The sequence below is a fragment of the Rhinolophus hipposideros genome (assembly GCF_964194185.1).
Source record: "Rhinolophus hipposideros genome assembly, chromosome: 11".
NCBI lineage: Eukaryota > Metazoa > Chordata > Mammalia > Chiroptera > Rhinolophidae > Rhinolophus > Rhinolophus hipposideros.
This window is the reverse complement of record NC_138057.1, coordinates 67,887,531-67,910,836: the sequence shown is the minus strand read 5'-3', so window position 1 is coordinate 67,910,836 and position 23,306 is coordinate 67,887,531. Positions and strand designations below refer to the sequence as shown.

Below are 23,306 nucleotides of genomic sequence, written 5' to 3'. Positions count from 1 at the left end.
GGCATCATAACAAATCACTCAATGTCTGGTTTTACTAGAATTAGGGACGTTAAGATTGAACAGCAGGTCAGCTGCTATAAGTCTGGTCCATTGATTAGAAATTTTCCTATCAGCCTTTCTCTAAATGGTTTTAGGATTCATTGATGATGACTGTGTACATCTATTATTTTGTGAGGTTGCAAAATAGTAATTTTCTAATTCTATCATTTTTCCTGCTTTTGTAACCTGTGATATTTTCATCAAGAAAAATGTGGTTACCCTGAAATCCGGTTCATATGAGGAAAGATTGACTAATACTCGATTCTTTTATTAATTTTCAGAATAATGAGCTGGTCTACTAGCCATCTCCAGTGAGCTTTGGTCATTTGTTTTTTGGTTTGGGTTTCAGGAACATTCTGAATTACCGGAAATGTATTTATTTGATCTGTTGCAATCAATTACAGTTATTGCTTACTTTGATGTTCAATTTGTGCAATGTTAGGCCAGTGTGAGCCCCTCTAAATTGGCTTCTATGTTCTTTTGAAATGACCACTTTAATGTTTGGCAGCTATCTTGCTTTTTGGCACAGCAAGGTATCCTAGGCGCAGCTTGTACCATACCTATTCCAGATTTGGGATAGGGACGTTTTCCAAGAATCTTTTGTTCCTTTTAGTGGGAACTGATATTTAAAAACAAGAGTCTGGTCATTAAGGGTAGTTACTGCTATTAGGTTGCTATTATGGCCTTTTTTGGTGGCCAGAGCTATGATTTTTTATTTTTTATTATTTTTTTAAACAGAAAAATAAATTATAAGTTTATGTGATTTCCAGTTGAAATTTCAATGTACATATTTTTTTTCTAATCTCTTTGATTTTATACCTGCTTAGGTTGCCTCTTATGCTGATAATTTTATTTCCTAATGACAGAAACATAATGGCTTGTTTGCTATAGCCCACAATATTCACACAATAGTTTCCAAATAAATGATGCCAATATTACAACTAGTAATAAGTCCATTTCATCTCCTTTAAGATTTATTTGCAGATTATGGTTTTTTTTGGAATACTTCTCACTAAAGCACGTAAAAGCAAAATACTACCTTTGAAAGGCACTCAAAATAATGATTTTTCTCTGTGTGGTTATGCCAATACATTGATATATAGCTAGTTGTTTTCGTGTTTGTTTTTTCAGTTTGCATAGAATTTGTAGAGATTTTTTTTGTCTTTTATGATGTAAAAAATGTACGATAATTTTATGTGGTTCTAAATATAAAACTTATAAAGCTAGACACACTAAAACAAATCCTGGCTTGTCCCCTTGTCCCTTTGACTCTGTTCTCTTACCCCCCTTGTCAGTAACCATTTGTATTTGTTTTGGTTAATTGTTTCAGTGTTTCTTAGTGAAAAATTCTATCTAGGTAGCTATCTATCTAATCTCTGTATAGTATGTTTTATATACATATAAATCTCATACATGTTTATATAACATGGATTTATATTTACATATATATATATGTATATATATACAGGTCGAAGTGGAAGTCTACTTCTTCCCAGCCCCTGATTTCCCCTCTGAGCTTCCATTTGCTCATCTTTGAAAAGCAAGAATGAAACCTACCTCTCATTGTTAGATTTATACACACCAAATGAGACAATGCATGTGAAGCAAATAGCAGAACATCTGGCCTGGAATATGTGCATATAAAGTCATAGCTATTATTATTATTAATTTTACTGATTTCCTCAGCAATAAGACAGGGAATCCATGAGGGGTGCTAGCCCTTGGTTTTTATTTTATTTTAAATTTTAGGTAGGTGGACTTCTTAGTCCTTCTCCCCGTCCCTAGCAGCACAGCTACAGGGAAGAGGGAAGCTGATGGGAGAAGTAATTCGCCTTGAATGTGTTCTCCAAAAGTATTGCCTTGTCAACATGTTTAAAGATGATACTTTTTAAATTTAAGTTATTGGGTTGATAATTGTTAGTAAAGTTACAGGTGTACAATTCTGTATTACATCATCTATATATCACATTGTGTGTTCACCACCAAGCGTCAGTTCTCCTTCCATCACCATATATTGGATCCCCTTTTACCCTCATAAAGATGATCTTTTCACTTGAGTGTTGTTAAGATGTTGGTGAAAATAACGATAAGTGTGACAGCAAGACTGGAGCCTCTGAGGAAAGCTGTCAGAAGGTGGCAGTTTGTTTTCTGATGGCTCTTCACTCCAATGCCTGCAACTGACCCCACCCCAGGTTTATACCTGCCTCAATGCTTGACTGTGGTAACCTCCCACCAGCCCCAGGTGGCCTGGTGTGCCTTGTTCCCCTGCTCTCCTGCCTGAAGGTCATGTCCAAGCAGGACAGTCAAGAGTCTCCATGTAAAGCAGGTCATTAACATCTCAGAGGCACCATCCAGGAATGATTCCTTTGGGGTATTTCTTCCATGACCCCTAGCCTAAAAAGCTACTGGAAGGAGGAGGTAGGAGTTGAGGAGGAACTAATTTTGGAACCGTTCCTTAAAGGGATAAGTTTTGAGCAGAGTTTTTAAGAAAGGAGGAATGGGATCCCAGGGAGGAAAAGGCTGGCCTTCCATTGGACAGAAAAGGGACTTTGGAGTCAGACCCTGAATGTCTAATGGCCTTTGGCTGCAGCCTGTCACCTCTCAGAACCTCTGTTTTCTCAGTTGTAAAATACAGTTATAAAAATTATAATATGAGGTCTAATAATTAAGTTCACGAACTCATCCTAGAAAAACTGCTACATACCTCATTGCTGAATATCACTACCGTCACCTTTGAAGTCCTCCCCTTGGGAAACTATGCACTGACGCCAGAGCCTAGTCCACCCTTCCAAGCAATTCTGGAACTCTCTTTCTGGAATGGCCATCAGAGCTGTTGTCATAGTACCCTTGATGTCTTGAATGTCATCAAAATGTTTTCCTTTCAATATTTCCTTTATCTTTGGGTAAAGAAAGAAGACACTGGGAGCCAGATCAGGTGAGTAGGGAGGGTGTTCCAATACAGTTATTTGTTTACTGAAAGGGGCTAAAAACTCCCTTTGCTTTTGTTAATCAGTGAGCTCCTTGGGGACAATTTTTGCACATACCTTTCTCATGCAAAGATTTTCAGTTAAGATTTTCCTGTTTCTCTATCATTGTTTACTTGGTCTGCTGTGCTTCTCAAAGTCAGCTGACGATTTTGACGTACATCAATGAATTTTTGCAATGTTTTCGTCAGTTCTGCTCGTTACTGGCCGTCCTGACCTCTCTTCATCCGTGACACGTTCTCTCCCCTCAATAGAACGTTTAATCCATTTGTACACTGCCATTTTCTCCATGGCGTTATCCCCTTAAACTTGGACTAACACATCCCTGATTTCACTTGCATTGTTGCCAAACTTAACAAGAAATTTCATGTTTGTTCGTTGCTCTAATCCAAGCTCAGACATTCTCATGGCAGCACACAAAAACACGCAACCACAATAATGAACACCACTCAGCAAGGCACCTCTACATGTCCACACGAACACAGCAGTGAGACACTGACATACCAAGGTTTTGAAACCTTCCCGAGCTGTTTGTACAGAGCTGCCAATGTAAGTGCACGGTGGCAAGTTCGCGAACTTAATGGCCAGACCTCATTAGCCTAGAATACATCACAGTTATGAGGATTCAGTCAATGAGATCCATAATATCTCGTGCTTGGCAAAGAAAAATAGAAGCTTAGGAAAGGTATTTTTTCTTTTTACCATCTCTCTTTTCATAAGACTTGTCCCACTTCATCTTAAAAATAAAACTAGGTTGTTATGACAATACTAGTAATAATAAGAACTAAAATTTCTTGGGTGGCATGGGCGTACATTATCTTAAATCCTAACAACAACTTTGTACTGTCAGTGATATTACCATTGCTTTCTGCATAAAAGAGCAGAGGCTCTGAGAGAGGGTGTCTCTCAAGCTTGTCCAGGGTTGTATGTGGAGCCTCAGCTAGCCCAGGAGTCACCTTTTCTATGAATTAGGAAATGGTGCTCTTCCACTTGGATTAAACCCCATGGGCACAGGAATGGCTCGTGGAGCTAAAGGCTACATTCCGTCCCCGCTCACCCTCTTGCCTCCTCACAGCCGTGCAGTACGCAACTTGCGTAACTACACCCAGAGGCCATGGTTGTACACATAGAAATTCAAACCCAGAGGGCTTTGACATTCAGACCACATCCTTTCCATTGCTACCTGGGGGTTCATCTCTTCCTAGTTCCTTCAGGATTCTGCTCCATCGATTATCTCTTCTCTCTGCCTGGTCTCCAGCCTTTCGCCTCTCCTCCTCTTCTGGCTTCTCCTTCTTAGCTGATACACTCAGTCAAATCTCTACACTTGGGCACCCCTAGGATTGGAAATCAATATTCATAATTTCACCACCATCATCCCCTCCAATGCATAGCTCTAAACTTGGCACTGAATAGGCCTTCTAAGCAGATGCTTCAGAACCCTTGTACATCACACTAGGCTTCCTTGTGTCATCACCAAGCCTTTACTGTCTGCCCTGATATCCTCAGCGCCTAGCAAGTTGCTTTGCTCACAGTTACCATTCTTTGGCATGGAAGAACCAACGCATTTTTTCCCAAGAGCAATCATCTTAAGCAGGCACTAGAGGGCAGCAGGAGATCATACACGGGCTTTTTCCAGCCTCCTCTAGGACTGGCTACAGCCCACCTTCTCCCAAGAGGTGGGAGGGAACTTCAATGCTGACTGCTCAGTGAACAGCAAAGGGGATGAAAAGGCTGTGTGTGTGTGGGGGGGGGGGCGGTCAGGTAAGGAAGACTGAGCACGCCTTAGTCTGTGATGGGAAGGCCCATTTGCACTCCAATGAGATGCACTGGAATTCTTCATTCTGCCCCTTAGCTTTCTTTTGGACAAATAAATAACACAGCAGAACCACGTGGGTATTTTAGTACTTTTTATTTTTCATTTTAACTTTTTATTTATTTTATGTGTGTGTTTTTATTAGGACCCAGCAGCTCCAAGTCAAGTAGTTGTTTCAATCTAGTTGTGGAGGGCGCAGCTCACAGTGGCCCGTGTGGGGATAGAACCGGCAACCTTGTTGTTAAGAGCACCGTGCTCTAACCCACTGAACTAACCGGCCGCCCCCTATTTTAGTATTTTTAAAAATATGTCTTTTAAAAGAATTATTGTCTGCAAACAAACAAAAGACATCATCCACTACTGGACTGCTGGGCAATGTCCAGGGATCCTTCGCCCTGCACCTCAGGGAGTAAGTAGGGCCTTTCTCAGAGATTTAACTGCTTTCACTTGAAACAAGCGTCCTCTTATCAGGTTTCCCTCACCTATAAAAGGGAGCAACAGTCTCCACTTTGTAGGATGATAGTGAGGACCATATGTGATCAAAGGTGTAAGTCAGCAAGGGCTGCAACTCTCATTTGATGCTCAGAGTAGTTCAATGAGGACCTTGTGTCCCCGTTTTACAAACGAGGAGACTACGGCTGAAGAAGTCAGGTTAACTTGGCCAGGATTAAACCAGGTAGTCTGACTCAATAGCTTTGGATTCAAAGCTATTGTGTCAATGCTACACTTGTCTACTGTATTCCACTAGGTAGTAAGAAGGTAGCTTAAGGAGAAATTCCTGGCAGTGTGGTTAAAGCACCAGCAGGTTACAAGGAGAGATTTACAGGTTCAGACATGCACAAGAACTGAAGAATGCTGAGGTGATGGCCAAGGGCTGGAACAAATAACTCTGATGAGTCTCTTGACGTCCTCGACTTTGTGAATTCCCCACTGGGTTCTGTTTCTCATGGACCCTCCTAATATAACAAGACTTAGATACTAACATCACTGACATCTTATAGATGAGAAACACAGCCTCAGAGAAGGGAAGGGACTTGTCCAAGGTCATCTCCTGGAAACGGAAGAGCTGGAGTTCAAACCCAAGCAAGTCACTGGGCTGTAGCTGCCCCTTTGTGATTTGTCTTATTACTTGTGTAGCTAAGGAAGAAGCTGTGAATTAGGTTCAATCAGTTGTCTTAGAATTTGGCAGATTCAGGTCTGTCTTCTTTTTAGTCTCCACTATTGCTTCCCCTTCCACTCCTCAAATATGCAACACACACACACACACACACACACACACACACACACACACACACACACACCCCTTATCAGAAGCCTCTCAAGACTGCCCCCACAGTTCCTGGCGTGGAGTGTTCATGACCTTGTTTGTTAATTTTAGCATGACCTCCAAGTAGGGGGCAGGCTTGAACACTTTAGATAGGGTGTCTAAATAGCTTAAAGTACATAACTCTGGGTCTGGGTCTGATGCTTAGGCTGAGAAATGAGGTTCCTGGATGGGAAGCAATCCAAGTGCAACAGAGCTGTCCCATAATGGAAGTAGAGGCCTAAGGAGGTAATGAGTTCTGCATCATTAGAAGTGTCCAAAAAGAAGTTGGAGGATGATTTGGCGGTGAATGAGACATTAGATGGAGTTCCTGACTGACCTCTAAAGTGCCTTTTACTCATGAGATCCTTTAGCCCGTGGAAAGGGGTGGGGAGCTTGGGGGTATTATGTGGGGGGATGGCAGGAACAGGGAAGGCTCAAGTGTTTGCAAAAGAGATGACTCACTGTGTAAAAGTGAAAATCAGTGCTGCACATTTTGGGAAGAGGAAATACGAACAATGGAAGGAATAGTGGAAGCAGGTACAAGAAGCTAGACTAGTTATGCTGTGTGGCCTTGGACAAATTACCTTACCTCTCTGAGCTACCATTTATACATCAATAAAGTAAGGTTAAGACCAGCTTTTGAGACTGTAGTGATAAATTGAGATGATGAGTTTGAAGTCTGATAAGTGTTACATGAGCAGAAAGGTTTCAAGGAAAAAGAGGTCAGATCACATTCAGCTATTCAGTTATTCAGATATTTACCTGGAAACTGTCTGCAGGATATCAGGCAGGGAACTCTGTGTTGGGGATGCACTTGGTCATTAAAACCACCATGGTCCTCACTTTGATGGAGCTTGCAGTTCAGTTGGGGAGACAGATATTAATTTAACTAGCACCATCACTGAAACTAAAAATGGGAGAAGCACTATAATGATGATGGTGTAAATGGTTCCGTTGACAATACAAACTGAGAAAAATCAAAATACAGTTTCTGAATGTGCTCAGATGATGTTCAAAAGTGCAGGCAGACCTTGGAGATACCGGGCTTCAGGTCCACACCACCGCTATAAAGTGAATGTTGCAAGAAAACGAGCCACACAATATTTTCCAATTTCCTAGTGCATCGGAGAAGTTATGTTCACACTATAGCCTATTAAGTATGCAACGGCATTTGTCTAAACAAACAATGCATGTGCCTTAATTTAAAAAAAATACTTCATTACTAAAAAAATGTTAACCATCCTCTGAACCTTCAATGAGTCATTATCTTTTTGCTGGTGGAGGGTCTTAGCTTCAATTTGGAAAATAAACGCCCTATCTGCAGAGGACACTAAAGTGAAGCCCTATAAAACCAGGTATTCCTCTATGTATGTGAGTTGATTCCCCCACTGCTTTTAATGCATTCACTGGGATAATCTTCCTCTGCTCCTAGATAAAAGTGTGAGCAGGGCACATCGAATCTATTATCACTTTTATGGATCAGACAGTGCTACAGGCATTTTAACACAGTTTCAAATAAGGAATTAGGATGTCCAGTGCTGGATTTTAATTCCTAAATTTGACAAATCAGATCTCTTTGTCCTCCTCAGTGGGGGCATTAAGAGGTAGGGCAAGGTTTGCCTTTGTTCTGTTTCTCTACCTTGCCCTTCTTCCTCTCCCTCCAAGATCAAAGCAGAAGGAGAGAGAAGTGGTAAGGATTAGAAAGGTCTCACTTGCCCTGGTACCCTTGTACCTGGCTCTGTGTTCTGTGGTCCTGACAGACTTTTAAAGCTAGCCCTTTCTCTTGGGAGTTTTTTCAGGGGCTTTTCTGCAAAACCCATTGCTGGAGACTTCTTCTGAGACCTGAGACAATGTAATTTCTCATTGTCTGGCTGTTGCTGGTCCCCATTCACTTTCTCTGGCTTCCCGCCTCATGGAGATTTTCACTGTGGGGACCCCCTCCCCAAACCTCTGTTAAAAGGCCTCCCGGTAGGACTCCTAACAGTTCCGGGCCAGCTCTTTCTCCTGTGTGTGTCTCCCATCTGGTCCAGGGGAAAATCCTCAAGCATTTGTCACACTGGCTGCCTCTGGCTGTTGGGCTGATTCCCAGGCAGCCCCTCCCGTGAGGTGCCACCAGCCACTAGAACTTTTGCAGGTGGAGTAAGATGCCAGTCCACTATCTTCCCAGGTGCTGAAAACCCCAAGAGGCAAACGGGATTAGAAGGCAGCATCCTCCAAGTGTCGCCCACGGGGCGCTGGGAACGCTAAACGTGAAGTAATAGCTCTGCAAAGTAAATCTCCCCCAAATCGGCCCCTTCTACTCTCTGACCTCGTTTTATTTTCTTGTTCTGGCTGAGGTTTCTAGCATTATGAAACAAGTTAGAATCTGTCCCCTTTGTAAATTCTGCAAAGAGGGGCTTGGCTTTGGATTTTCACTTCTATTTCGTCTTGGTGTCTCGGTAGACATTTTCATTTTAACATCCTGTGACAACAACAGCACTAATAATTACAACAAGCACGGAAACAACAAGAACAGCTGATACTGACTGAATGCTTAACGTTGGCCGGGCACCGTATTTCATCGTCACACTAACGCTTTCAGGTTGGTACTATTATGGATCAAGGGTGCTGAGCTCGGACTGGTGGGCTGAGATGTTCAGATTGCACGACACACAAGTGCACACCTCCCCGGTGGCCTTTCAGCGCGCTATTTCCCTTTTGTCCAGAAGATATTTGTGTGGGTCCTTGAGTCAGGCCTCAGAGCAATCGCCTTCCTCCAACAGGAGACAGTAACTCCTCCTAAGAAATGATCCCATTTCAGCAATTCCTGGGAGGCCACTGCTGCAATAAAGGCCATTCTTTATGATATAAAAGTCTCACCCTCTTCCCCACCCTTAACGTTTCTAATTTGAGCCCCTCTGGTCCCTGCGGAGTCTTTAAATGCTTCAATTGCAAGCCTACTGCCAAGCAAGCCTGTCTGACTCGGAAGGCAGCGCCCTGAGCTGTGGCTGAATATTGAACAAACATTCGCACAGCCTTGGCTCTCCCAGAAGCCCTTAGTCTAATGCCTTTGTTTTGTTTTCTAGATGAGGGCAAGCAGTGCCTTCACCTCCTGCCGAAAAGCCCTGGCTGCCCTCCCAACAAGGAGTTGTCACTTCAACTGAGACTTTTTTTTTTTTTTTTTTTTTTGGTGGCAACAAAATAATACCCAGCAGGAATTTGGGAGGAGAAAAAAGAGAGTTCAGTTGGCAGGTTCTCAAATGAATGGGTTGTAGTGTCATTGGAACTGAATTGGGCTTAAAACCAGATATGATCCTATTTTGGAAGCATTGTTCAGAGGGATGGGAAATGTGAACAGAGGATAAGTCTCTTCAAAAGTCCTCTTTATCCTTGCCTGTTAAAGACAGCCTGTTTTAACTGAACTCTCCCATCCCTTCAATGGCAAGGGCTTATGTGAAAACCTAGAGAAGGTCAGAACAACTAGCAAATTGATCAGCTCTTCATCTATTAACCTTTTAATGGAGAGAGCTCATTTTACTTTGGGAAGAGGTTGTCACTTGATGGCGAGCCATCCATTTAGTGTCAGTGTTGACATTCACACCTCATGGCTCTTAGACCCAGCAATGCTTTGATAAGATAGCACAGTGGTCAGGGTATATAAATATATATTCAGCAAATATTTATGGAAAGCCTGCTGTGTTCCAGGTACTGTGTGAAGTGGATATGGGGATCAGCACGACTAACACTGTTTTTGCCCGCATAGAACTGACAGCCTGGAAACATCGGCAGGTGACACACAGAACAGATGCTATGAGGATCTTCAATGTGAAACCGAAATATGGATTGGTGGCATGGGATGGAGTTCAGGGAAGGCACTTCTGAGGCACTGGCACTTGAAGTAGGATCTGAAGGACGAGCGAGAGTTAGCCAGGAGAAGCCAGGGGCTGGGGTGGAATGGGGGACAGCATTCTGTACAGAGAGAAGAGCACATGCCCAAACTGAGAAAGAAAGGCACAGGGTACGGTATGTGTAAGGAACTCAGAGCCAGTGTAGCTGAAAGTAAGAGAATGAAGAGGAACAGGGTAAGAGATCCGACTGGGGAGGCAGACAAGTTGCCTAGATTCCACATTACTTTGCCGCCATCTTACGGATTTTGGTGTTTATCCTAAGAGCATGACGTTTTAAGCAGGAGAAGAATATAGGGTTAGCCTTTTAAAAAGATGTCTTTAGCCACAGAGTGAAGCAATTAGCTTTGGCAATTGTAATATCTCCAGCAGAATAATTAATGGAATGGCTAATGGTCTTTCCTGTTGTAACTTTCATCCAGATCATAACTTAGGCATGACACAATCTTTAAAAAAAAGGATCATTGCTCATAAATGTGCATGGAACGTAGAGGTAAATTCCTTTCTCCATTGGAGGTCTTGGGTTCCTTACTTGTTAAGCGTTGGGGCTGGACCAGATGATACCCAAGTTCCCTCCTTTTGCAAAATCAGCCCTTAGGTTTGCCTGTGAATTCAATACTGCTACTGCAGGGCAGGTTTCAGCCTGGACTATAGGCTTTTAACCCCACTTGTTGACCTGACAGATTGGGAAAGCTGAAGATTTACTGGACAAAAGCAGAGCAGCCAAATCTATAGCTTGTTTTTGCTATTAAATGGGTAGTTATATCTTTAACTCAATAGCTATGAATGTTTGTTTGATCAAGAGGACTTTTACTCCCAGTACCATGTTATATTCCTCCCCAATTAAATTGTGTGCTTACAGCATAGTGCTCTGAAAAGCAGGCCATCTGTGTTTTAAAATAAGCTACAAAAGCAATAGTTGAAGAGATGAATTAATTATCAGCAGACGGGGGCTGTGTGCTGAAAGGATCACTCATTTACCGTGTGACCCTGGAAAGTTATTTTCCTTCGTTGGGGCACAATTTCCTCTTGTTTAAAATGGGGAGTTGCACTAGGTTAGTATTTTCAAAGGTGTGCTTTTTCAATCGTTTTTGAAAGACCTCTATGGAGAAAAGATGCCCCACTTGATCTTGTCTCCTTGGTGCCTTATAATCCAGGTGTATCAGTGGTCTAATTGAGTCTACACTTTTTACTTTAACTAGTCCATCATTCTGCCACATGGCTGTGTAACTATAAGTGGATCCTCAATCTGAGACTCAGTTTCCCTATTGTGGGGACAAAGCCCCAAAAAACAGTTTCCAGGCTCTCGGCCTCACATAGAAAGGTGCTGGCTCGGGTAGTAAATGGCCATCAACTGTGATCAGATGCCAGCAGCTGTGGCTAGTTGGCCGTCAGCTGTAACCCGTAGGCCATTGGCCACTAATATAACGGCTATGGCTACGCTAGCAGAAGAATGGGGGCTAGCAAGAAGATGGTGGCTGGCAAGCGCGGACTGCTGTTAGGCAGATTATGTAGATCCTGCTTCCTGTGTCTCCAGCCCAGCTGCCAGCGAGAATATATTGGTTTGACTCCCTTATCTATGGCTCCGTGGGTGTTCCTTTTTGGCCTTACCCTGTCCTGCGTTCTTATGTGGGGAGCGGGAGCAGAGACCCCGCAGGCCACCCCGCCGGACGCCCTGCACAACAAATGGCGCAGCGAGCAGGGTCCCCCGCACGACACATGGCATAGTCGGCAGGATACGGTGCCAGCCAAAGCTTTCCGAAGGGCGGTGGAGCAGTGTGTGCGTACGAAAGCTCAGTCTGAGGAAGACCAGGAGGAGCAGCTGCCGGAGAGCTCGATCCCCGTGGAGGGGTGGGAAGATGTGGATGGTTCCCCAACCAGCAGAGGCCGGAGAAAGCGGAGAAAGTGGAGGTTGTTGCCGCCCTGTGGGCTGGGAACTGCTTGCTGAGGCAGCCCGGATGCGGGACTTGTCCCAGGAGGAAACGCTTGCTGAGTCCTCCGTGGGACATGAGGGTGAGGTCAAGGTCATTCCTCACCCCCAGGACAGTCCTGATGAATGACTATGGACTATGAGGAATTGCCTTCTATTCCTGATTTAATGGACGCTTGACTGTTTGGGAACATACCACCATGTAGTGGGACTGGCGGATGTTTGCTTTTGTGTCTTGACTGGCCACCATTGATAACATGTAAGCACCTTGATGTGAGCCGCTGTTGTTCCAGCACAGTACCCCGAGAGGCCCAGAGAGAGTGGCAGTGCCCTGAGGCCCTGGCTGTGTCCAGGAAGTCTGGCTGTGTCCAGAGAGTGGCAGTGCCCTGAGAGCCCTGGCTGAGCCCAGGAAGTCTGGCTGTGTCCAGAGAGAGTGGCAGTGCCCTGAGAAACTCTGGCTGTGCCCGGGGAGACAGGTGGTACCCTAAGAAGCCCAGGAAGTCTGGCTGTGCCCAGAAGTACTGGTGGTGCCCTGAGAAACCCTGGCTGTGCTCAGAGAGCCTGGCTTGTCCAGGATATTGCATTCACCTCCAGGCTTCTCGCACAGGGCCCCTCGCAGAAGACGCTTGTCGCGTAAATTGTGAGGCGAGACCCTGTAGGGGTGGAGTGTGGAGACAAAGCCCCAAAAAACAGTTTCCAGGCTCTCGGCCTCACATAGAAAGGTGCTGGCTTGGGTAGTAAATGGCCATCAATTGTGATCGGATGGCCAGCAGCTGTGGCTAGTTGGCCATCAGCTGTAACCCGTAAGCCATTGGCCACTAATATAACGGCTGTGGCTACGCTAGCAGAAAATGGAGGCTAGCAAGAAGATGGTGGCTGGCAAGTGTGGACTGCTATTAGGCAGATTATGTAGATCCTGCTTCCTGTGTCTCCAGCCCAGCTGCCAGCGAGAATATATTGGTTTGACTCCCGTATCTATGGCTCCGTGGGTGTTCCTTTTTGGCCTTACTGTGTCCTGAGTTCTTATGTGGGGAGCGGGAGCAGAGACCCCGCAGGCCGCCCCGCCGGACGCCCTGCACGACAAATGGCGCAGTGAGCAGGGTCCCCTGCACGACACCCATATATAATCTAGTGCTAGAGCAGAGGTTTCCAAAATTTTTCTGTAAAGAATCAGACAGGAAATGTTATAGGCTCTGTGGGCCATGGAGTCTTTGTTGCAACTACTCAATTCTGCCACTGTAGCCAAACACGGTAAAATGAATTAGGGTGGTTGTGTTCCAATAAAACTTTATTCACAAAAACAGGCAGAGGGCTAGATTTGACCGATGGGCCATAGCTTAGACCTCTGGGTCAGAGTGTGGGCTAACTATGCCCTAATGTCCTTGCAGCATTGACTCTCCCTCCGTCTTCTCTCCCTAATTCTCTCTTGAGTTGAAGTCTTTCTTCTCCAAAACTATCTTCTCTCGATGTGTCTGTGTATAGACTGTCTCCATCTCCCCAGCTGCTGAGATGTCTTCTTCACAGCTTTGTTTTGTTTATCTTAGTAACTACCCTTCTTTAATCCCTCTGAAGGGTTGGTTAGCTGGAATCCGCCTGTCTTCCTCCCCCAGAGCCTTTGATCTGATGCTCATAAGCGTTCGCTGACAGCCAGACAGAAAAGGTGGAGCCCAGATCCTGGGCTCGAGGGCCCAGAAAATAATGAATGAAGGCTGCATTTATTTGTATTGCTAATTGGCAAGCCCATTTCCAGATCAGCTGCATGTCATTGCAAGCCGATGGCAAGAGCAGGAAACAACCCTCCTTTTTCTCCCAGGCTTGGGTGCCCAGGGTCCCTGGTTCCACTGAGGCAGGAGTCTTCCCTGGAAGAATCTGTTACCTGGAGCAAGCTCTGCCCCTTAGTACAGGGCCCCCCTGTTTTGCCACTCAGGCTGTGCATTGTACAATTTTGAAGATGCCATTCACTGTATTATGTGATGGAAATGGAAACCTCTGTGTCATACAAATCACTTTGCTTCTTCCAGTTTTTTAATATAACCCCAAAGCCCTCTCTTCTTTAGAAATCTTATATAGAAGGCCAGTCGCAAACAGACAGAAGCAGAACCACTCTATTTGAAGTTGAGGTGTGGGTGTAGAGTTCTGCCTTCTTGGTGTTCCTCTTGCCCTCAGCAAGCAGCTACTGAGATGCTTCTTGGGATTCCTAGAATTCCTCAGAAAAGCTTTAGATCCTTTCGACTTGACCATGATCGTCATTCTAGCTATTCAGAGTTCCATAACCTTCCTCTTTGATTCAGTCTCACGTACATTCCTAGCACCCTGCTAGGCACTGAAGAGGTGGGCACAAGAGTGGGAGACTTGGCCCCGGGTCTCCAAGAGCTGATCCTATGGTTGAAGAGGCCAGCAGGAAATGGGATGAGAAAACGAGCTTAACAAGAGAAGGTCTTCTAAGCAGAAATATTATTCGGCAAAGAAGGAACGGGGCAAGGAGGAAAGACTTCCTGCATAGGGTCACCTTGGCATACAGTGTGGATAGGTGGGAAAGGCTTGAAGAGGCAGAGGCGGAAAAGCAGGATAGGCAGAGCGAAGGCACAGAAGTGGGAGGTCTGAGTCGTATGGATCAAGAGGGAGCACAGAACGGAGCGTGCGTGACTCAGATCTCGGTGTGCACATGGAGAATGAGGCAGGAAAGGAAGTTTGAACAAGGGGACAGATGAGCACATAAAGGAAGGGAAAATGATCTTTTTTTCCAGACGGGTCCACCTCCTTCTATCTCATTTATCACTCATAACTATTTAACTCGGTATCATTAACCACATGTTACAGAATTAATCACAACAGGCTCTTCGACGTTAAGATACTTTTTTGCAAGGTTGCATTGCCATTATCGCCCAGAATTGAGATTTCAACTGAAATTGACTTGACTCCAAAACTTGTGTTTTCCCTATTACATGGGACTTCCTGAAAAATAGGGACTGGAGTGAGTTTCTAAAAGAAAGATAGAAGTTGTGTACATTGACAGTAGACAGAAAGGAACTTCTGGTTGGGGGACAAAACCCTTAAACATTTTCATCTTGTATAGTCCTTGGAGAATCCTCTCGTCCCTCTTACCATCTTTGAATATGGAGAAAGTGAGAACAAAGAGAGAAAGGGGACTATTTCACATAAATGGTAGCATCAGATTCCATTCTGGACTCCACACCGTAGGCCAGTCCTCATTCCAAAAAGCCTCTCTAGCATTTTTTTCCCTTTCCAACAGATACCAGCTCCTTAGCACATGGGATTCTTAAATTGATTAAATTCAACAATACTGAATTGATTTCTCCCTCCCCAGAGACCACAGAGCTGGGCAGCAAGAAGGAGCTCAAGTCCATGCCCTTCATCACCTACCTCTCCGGTTTGCTGACTGCCCAGATGCTGTCGGATGACCAGCTCATCTCAGGTGTAGAGATCCGCTGTGAGGAGAAAGGCCGCTGTCCATCGACCTGCCACCTTTGCCGCCGACCAGGAAAGGAGCAGCTGAGCCCCACTCCAGTGCTGCTGGAAATCAACCGTGTGGTGCCCCTTTATACCCTCATTCAAGACAATGGGACCAAGGAGGTGAGCTCCCCTGACACATCCACTAAGTTGAATCTAAGGACCAACCCTCCGACCTCCTGCCCTATGGGCCCTTTGTCCATCGGGACTGTCACTGTCATCTTCATGACTAGCATTTATTTTTGTCTCACCATGTTTTAAGTACACATATAGCTTCATAACAGGAGCTGGTATAACCGACAAACTTTCGAATCTCAATGGCTTAATGCAATAGAGGTTATTTCTGATTTGTACAGAGTCCCAAATAGATATTTCTGATTGATGAATGGCTTTACTCTGAGAAGTAGTTCAGGGATCCAGCCTATTCTATCTTGTACTCCTTCAACCTGATGCTTCCACTCAGGTTGAGAAAAGCATGAACATGGGCGATTGCACATGAGAAGTGCAGTGGGCCAAGGCCGAAAGTGGCAAATGTCATTCCAGCTCCCATTCCATTGGCTAGAACTCAGCCACTGAGCACACCTGTCTGCAAGTAACCTGTCTGTTACTCAGGAGAAGAAGATACTCAGGAGAAGAAGATACGGGTTTTGTGAAAACCTAGCAGTATCTAATCAGTACTGTACTTGGATTATCTCTTTCAATCTACCCTTCAAAGCTATGATCTCCTTATAAATCTTGGGTTGATTCATTTGAAATTGCTGACCTTTGACCATCTTTTATTTGTAAAAATGGCAATTCTGTATGGTTTATTTTAATGTCATTCCCAATTTACAAGTGGGAAACCTCAAAGATGTTTAGTGGTTTGCTGAAAGTTGGTCTGTTTCAGAGACGACATGTTTAATCATGAAATTATATCCTCTCTTTTTCCTCTTTCTGTGTTTCTCACTTTCAATTACAGTAGGTCAGGGCTTGAGGGGATCATATGCACGATTTGATTCACTGGTTTTCAAACTTGTGTATATGGCACACTTTTTCCAAACACAGTCTTCAGGAACCCCAGTCCCTAAAATCAGGAGGAATGATGCTATGCCTTCAGTGGAAGAGGAAGGTGGATAAAGCATCTCTACTTGGTCCCCACTCTTCCTTCCACAGAAACTCCCAGACAGCCCTGGACGTCCAAAGGAGACCAAGTCCAGTAGGATGCTATGGATTCTGTGCCCCTCCCATAGCATTCCACTGGACTAAGTGCCAGTGGGTGGTGAGTGGTCAGGCAGGACTTCACAGAGGACCGAGAGGGGATGAGAATAAAAAAGTGGGAAGAGTATCAGGTAGAGGACCTCAGGCAGAAAAGAACACAGTCTGTACAAAGATGGAAATAAATTTCCCATGACTAAGACGAAGAGACGGAGAGAGAGCGGAGATGAGGCCGAGGGGTCAAAAGGAGCCTGATCACTTAGAATATTGTAAGCTAGGTCATAGAATCTGGACCCTATCTAGAGAGCAGTGGGATGCAGTGGGTAGTAGGATTAGCAGGAGGCTGAGAGGATTCGATTTATGTGGCAGAAGGAGCCTTCTGCACACAATCCAACAGAATTCTGCACAACAGCCAGGACGAGTGAACTATAGTGACACTCACTGTGAGATGCGTGAACTTAATATAAATGAAAAAAAATAAGTCTCAAAGATACGTTTTCAATAGCATGATACCTTTTCCACTATTTTAAGCTAACACACACACACACACGCACACACACCCCTAACACACTACCTTTTAGGAATACGTACAGATGTGATAAACCACTTAAACATTGAATCAAGGAAACAATGACCGTAGGACTCAGGATGATGGTAATCCTGAGTCAGGGGAGGCAGGGCGATGGCCCCAAGGGCATTTGTTACACTTACGTACTCCGGTTCCTAGCTGGTGTTCTGGGTGATGGATTTGTGGGAGTTTATCAAAGTGTTAAAAGTAGCTAACTCCCTGACCACTCATCACCCACTGGCTAACTGGGTGAATACATAAAGCCTAACCATGCTGGTGCAACAAGGAACTTGAGTCATGGACCAAGCAGGGCGAATAATCTAATTCTATGCGTCAAGGTTCCCTGAAGTAACAATAGCAGAAAAGCCAAATGCGCATATATCTCCACTCCTCTGGCTTCAGGGTAAGAGTGCATTGTGGAAATGTGACAGTGGAAGGAGGGAGACGCGCGAGGAGGCTGTTGCAGCTTCCAGTGGATACCAGGCTGGGCCTGACCAGTGCCGTGCCAGTGAGGACGAACATCGTAGCACCTTGGTAGCTGCGTAGGACTGAGCTATGCCTGCACAGCTACCAAAGTGAGTGACGCTGTTAGCATCACCACTTACTGCTCTGCGAACATGCCCCAACGACTGTCATTCGGGGCCTCACTCGCCTCATTAGTACTGTGGCACCATACCAAGTCCTGGGACTTTTGTGACATGTTCCTGGCTCATGTGTGGTAGCAGAGGACTGGTGCTTCCTCTCCTCTTTGCTTAGGAGTCAGACGACCCCATGTCTGAATTCTGTGCCAGTTTCCCTCAGAGTCACCAAGATATTCAATTCTTTGGCGATCTGGTGAGGTCTTCCTGAGGCCCGTTGATGACGTGTTTAGCAGAGAGGCCCCAGGGTGTGAAAGCAGCCACTAGATGTCACTGTTCTCCTTACAGTAGGTCTGGCACTCCTGAAGCACTGGTCCTCGCTTCATTAATTCCGTATTTTCAGTCCTGCTATATGCCAAGTACTGTGTCACACACCCTGAGAAGTGAAGAGTATGACAGGTGGACACAATCTTCATCTACATGGAGTTTACAGACTTGTGGAGAAGACAGATACTCATGAAACAATCACACAGATACAGGAAGACAGACTGCTAAGTACCGGGAGAAGTCCAGGGCAGTGGATTCAAAGCACGTAACAGGAGGCCCTGAGGAAGTCATATGGAAACTGAGTCTTGAGGGGCCAGGTGCATGGGGGCAGGGAGGAGCCTGAGCGCATAGCAGGTAAAGGTCCAGCTGCTGCAAAGGCCTGAAGAATAAGCAAACACGGCCCATTTCCTTGAAGAACTGAGTGAGAACCTGTGTGGCCGGGGACTGGATTAAGGGGCAGTTCCCTGGGCAATGCTGAGGAGAGGTGGCAGGACCAGGCCAGGCAGAGTTGTGAAGGCTGTGTTGGTGAGACATTGGGTCTCTGGGGTGGGGAGCCAGGGAGGAGTTAAGGCACACAGCAGGCACCATTGCTGTCTTCTGAGCTCCAAACTCTGCTCCTCGTGGTAATTCCTGCACAGATACGTTAGAGCTGGTTGACCGGAGCTGGCTTCCTCGAAGTCTCCAGTTTCTTTTCCCCCAAACCCCAAGCCAGACCTGTTTAAAGTTTCCTAGCAATCTAGGGGCTGCAGGGTGTATTAGGCTTTTCCAAGGGTTCCAGGTGGTAGGAGTGGGTAGGACAGCCTCATCGCAGGTCTGGAAATGATCCTGGAGAAGGGGTTGTGGCCACGGAGCCAGGCTGGTGTGATGAGAACGCAGCCATGCTCATTGTTTCCATCACTTGTTTTTCTACCTTTTCTGAAACCACCATCACTCCTTTTCCCCTGGCGTCTCCAGCTCTCTGCCCTTCTCTGCAGCTGGAGACAGAGACTATATGCATAAAGCACAGGTACACACAAAGTCCTACTTTCTGACACTGAGTCATAGCAAGCCTGGGGCAAGTCCTTTTCCTTTCTGGGCCTTTCTTCTCCCACCTGGAAAAAAAAAAGAAGAAGAAGAAGAAAAGCTGATAGGAGGAGTGAGTTTCTGAGTTCCCTGCAGGAGGTGTTGTCTAAGTGCAGAGAGTGTAGGCTCTGTGCTACACCCCCGTTGGGTTGGAATCCTGTCTCAATCCCCTATTCACTGTGTGATGTTATATGACCTCTCCAAACCTCAGTTTCCACATCTGTAAATTGTGATCTCACGATCCCTATTTCATGGTAATCACATGAGGTAAGGCATGCATAGAGCCTGGCTCCTACCATGTTGCATGGGCAGACTTTTTCCATGATAATAATACAAAAGAGTATTTGTCTAAACTGACCCCTTTCTTTGCCACCTTCTCTTCTAGGTAGTACTTGATAACTTTGCAGATGTCCAAAGTGCTATAGGGATGTGACGTGTAGAGTAGGAGCTAAATGTTTTGTATGGGAAGGGTCATTGGTTCACCCAACATGGCAGATTACAAATGGAGGGATTTTCAGAGCAGCTCCTCACTTTATAAACATTTCTGGAGCTCATACTCTGTAGGTAAGGGATACCATACGTGAATAAAAAAAAGTCCTCTCCTATAGACTTTCCAAAGCAGAATGGAACCATTCTTCTGAGTGAGAACTCCTGACTCCTTGAGTTATTTGAGGTGCCACCTCGACTCCTGAGTCCCATTTCATGATACAGTCAGGAGTATCAGAGAGGGGGTGTGACTCGCTTGAAGTTTGTGGGGGCAGTTCTGGTCTCTGATCCTGTACCAGGGAAATGGTGTGTTCTGGGTGGCCTTGGGGACCATTGGGCACTAGCTCCTTCAGTGTTTGGGGTCTCCTTGGGTCCATGTCCATGAATGCACGGGGAATGATGATGCCTTCTACTCAGGCTGGAAAGGAACCCTTCATTACACTCTGTGCCCCTGGTTTTGAACAAGTAAAAGCAGGAAAAAAGTCTTTACAATGGAGAGTTTGATTAATATGCAAATCTCCTTCCTCTACCTGGTAAATGACCCATACGCAGCCCAAAGCCATGGAGCTTGGCTAAGCATAACTAGTGCTTCATGTACAAGACTTTGTGTGGCCGTTAATTTAGACTTTGGGTGAACAAGAGGAGGCTCAAGGGGGAGAAAGGGCAGTGTCTCAGTGAAGAGCCTGATTCAAATCCCACCTTTGCCACTGGCTGCCAGGGTGACCTTATTTTTACTCATTTGTAAAGCAGGCATTACAATATCTCTCCTTATCCATGTGGCGCTTAGGTGTTTTTTGTGGAAGGACTAGAGAACTGGGGCACCTGGAATCTGAACCAGGCTCCACCCTTGATTGTTATATGGCCTTGGACATGAATGCTTCTGTTTGGGCCTTTGTTTCTTTATCTGTGAGGTGAGAAATACAGGTTATCCTTACCCATGGTGCCCTCTGGTGCTGTGATAGGGTCAGGTCTAACTTCTACTCTGAATAGGGAAATATTTTGAGATGGGAGAGGCATGCTGGGCCCTGCAAATTATTTTTTTGTCCAGAGCTTTACCAGTTTTACTCCTTAAATTCATATGGGACAGAGAAAGATATGCATGTCTTATCCTCTATCCCAATGTCGCAGTATATATGCCTAGAAAGGGATATTAAAATTATATCCTATTTATATTACAGATCAACCTCTTTATTTTACAAATAGTTAAAACTGAGACCCAGAAATGAAGAATGACTCGTTCTGGGTCACACAGCTAAGTCTGAATGCTAAGTAGTCAGGCATGGCTTCTGACCTCAGAGATGTCTGTCATCTCTCTGAGACTTAGTTTCCTCATCTATGAAACTATGAAATGGGTGGTGCTAACTTTCCTCACAGGGCCCTCATATAGAAACATTAGGAGATTGCTTGCTATAGTTTTGAAGACTGTAAAATACTCTCTAGATCTGGATAATGCTTTTCTAGTGCTCAGGTCCCCTGACTTCTGATGATGTGAGAATTTTTCTTTTTCTTTTCATTCTGCCCTAGGAAGAGCCATGTATAATTTTGGTCTTGTTGTGGTTGTATGACCTTCCAGAAGATTCTCCCTCTCTGCCAGAAAGACTTGTTTTCTCTATTTACACTTTTTGGCTCCAACTGAGAAGAGAATTCCAAATAACTGCTCTTTGAAAAGAAATTAACAGCCAAGATTTTGCCCCCCCCCATTATCATCACCGCCATTATCACCACCGCCGTCACCACCACCGTAACACCATCCCTTTGCATGGGTGCTTATGTATACCAGATACTGTGCTGGAGATATGATACAGAGGGGAATAAGACATAGATTGTGCCTTCAAGGAGCTCATAGTCAACTGGATGAGGCAAAAGAGCAACCTAAGTAATTACTTGCATATGCTGCATTAATGCATGATTTATTTTCAAATACTGCAGTACACATTCCAACCGTGTTAGGAAAGAGGGAGAAAGAAACTCTTGAAAGGGAGACTCTGGAAAGGATTTTTGGGGAAGGGAAGGTAGATATGGGCAGATAGTAAAATCGCTGGAGGCAAGTCTCTTGATGATGAAGATAATATTGTGTGCCAAAAACTGTGCCAAAGGCTTTAGCGCTTTATCTCATTTAATCATCCAACAATTTATGAGGGAAGTACTATTATTATCCCCATTTCATAGATGAGGAGACTGAGGCTCAGAGAAGCTTGAACCCAGGTTTGTAGAATTCCAAAGCTAGTCTAGGCCAGAGTCGGAAGACTATGAGTGGCCCAACAGTGAAATTCAGCCTTCCACCTGTTTTTATAAATAAAGCTTATGAACCATAGCCAAAGTCGTCTGTGTGCAAGCTTCCTATGGTGCTTTCCTGTAACAGTCTCAGAGTTGGGTAGCAGCCGCAGAAGATGGTATAACATGCAAAGCCAAAAATGTTTACTGTCTAGTCCTTTACGAAAAAAGTTTGACAAGCCTTGGTCTAGACTAAGATACACTGGAAAAGAAGGGGAAAGAAAGTTACGTCAAATACTATGTGCCAAGCATATAGAAGAGAAGAATGAAACCCAAGAATTTTTAAATGTATTTTGTATTATTAAATTTATTGGGGTAACATTGGTTAATAACATTATATAAATTTCAGGTGTCCAACTTTATAATATAACATCTGTGTACTTTATTAAGTGCTTGCCACTGAAGTCTGGTCTCCTTTCGTCACAGTGACCCCCATTATCCTCCTCATCCTCCCCCCATTACTTTTCCTCTATGGTAACCGCTACTTTGTTGTCTGCAACTATGAGTTTGTTTATTTTATTTTTTTTAATGCTTTTTATTTTACTTCCCACATGTGAGTGAAATCATACGGAAATCCAGCAATTATTGCATGCCAGCTATACCCCTGGCATTTTTAAGTGTTTTATGTGTATGAATATGTGTATTTGGGGTGCCAAAAATGTAGACAAGTGGACACTTTGCTCAGTGTTGCTCAAGCAGTAGTTTGCCATAATCAGAAGTGTATGGATGCTGATGGTAACCACTTTGAGCACCTCTTGTAGTTGCAGAAGTCAAACGTAACTTGTATTCATCTTTTATTATCAGTATATACTCAGTATTATAATTTTAACATAGTTTTCCTTTCTTAAAAGGTGTATACATTTTTTGGCACCCTCTGTATATGTACTCTTTATCCTGCTACAATGCATTGGATGTATACTCGCTTATGCCCATTTCACAAATTAAAAAGCAAAAACCCGAGGCTTTTAGGAGATACATAATTTATCTAAGATCACACAGCTAATGACCTGTGGGCTCCAAACTCAAATCCGGATGTGTGTTCCTAAAGTTTATGTGTTTATCACTCTTGTGACAGGCCTGAAAGATTTGGGAGAGAGAAAACTGGAGAAGTGATATGCAGAAGGCTGAAATGTGGGCAACTTTGAATGCCGTGCTGAGGGATTTGGGTACGAGGTAGACTATAATAAGTCCTTCAAGATTTGGGGTCAAGGGAAAGACTTGTCTAGATGTGAGGTTTAGGCTAACAACTACAGCAACAGTTGAAAGTTGAATTGCAGGGGCCAGGGCTGCTTCATGGCAAAGGTTATTCATGTGGGGTCTTCAAATCCCCGATGTTAAAGGGTCTTTGGATCTCCATCTCCAGAAAGTTTATGCAGAATTATACATAATT

At 44.6% G+C, this 23,306-nt stretch overlaps 1 protein-coding gene across 1 annotated transcript in view; it reads left to right on the top strand.

The window, feature by feature from the left end:
* Window positions 1-23,306, top strand: part of ASTN2 (astrotactin 2) — a gene marked incomplete at its 3' end in the record, with an annotated part of 830,851 nt that overhangs the window by 644,065 nt on the left and 163,480 nt on the right. The window contains exon 17 of the mRNA XM_081066707.1: window positions 15,285-15,550. Coding sequence (XP_080922833.1) covers window positions 15,285-15,550 — 266 coding nt within the window. The remainder of the gene's footprint in view (window positions 1-15,284; window positions 15,551-23,306) is intronic.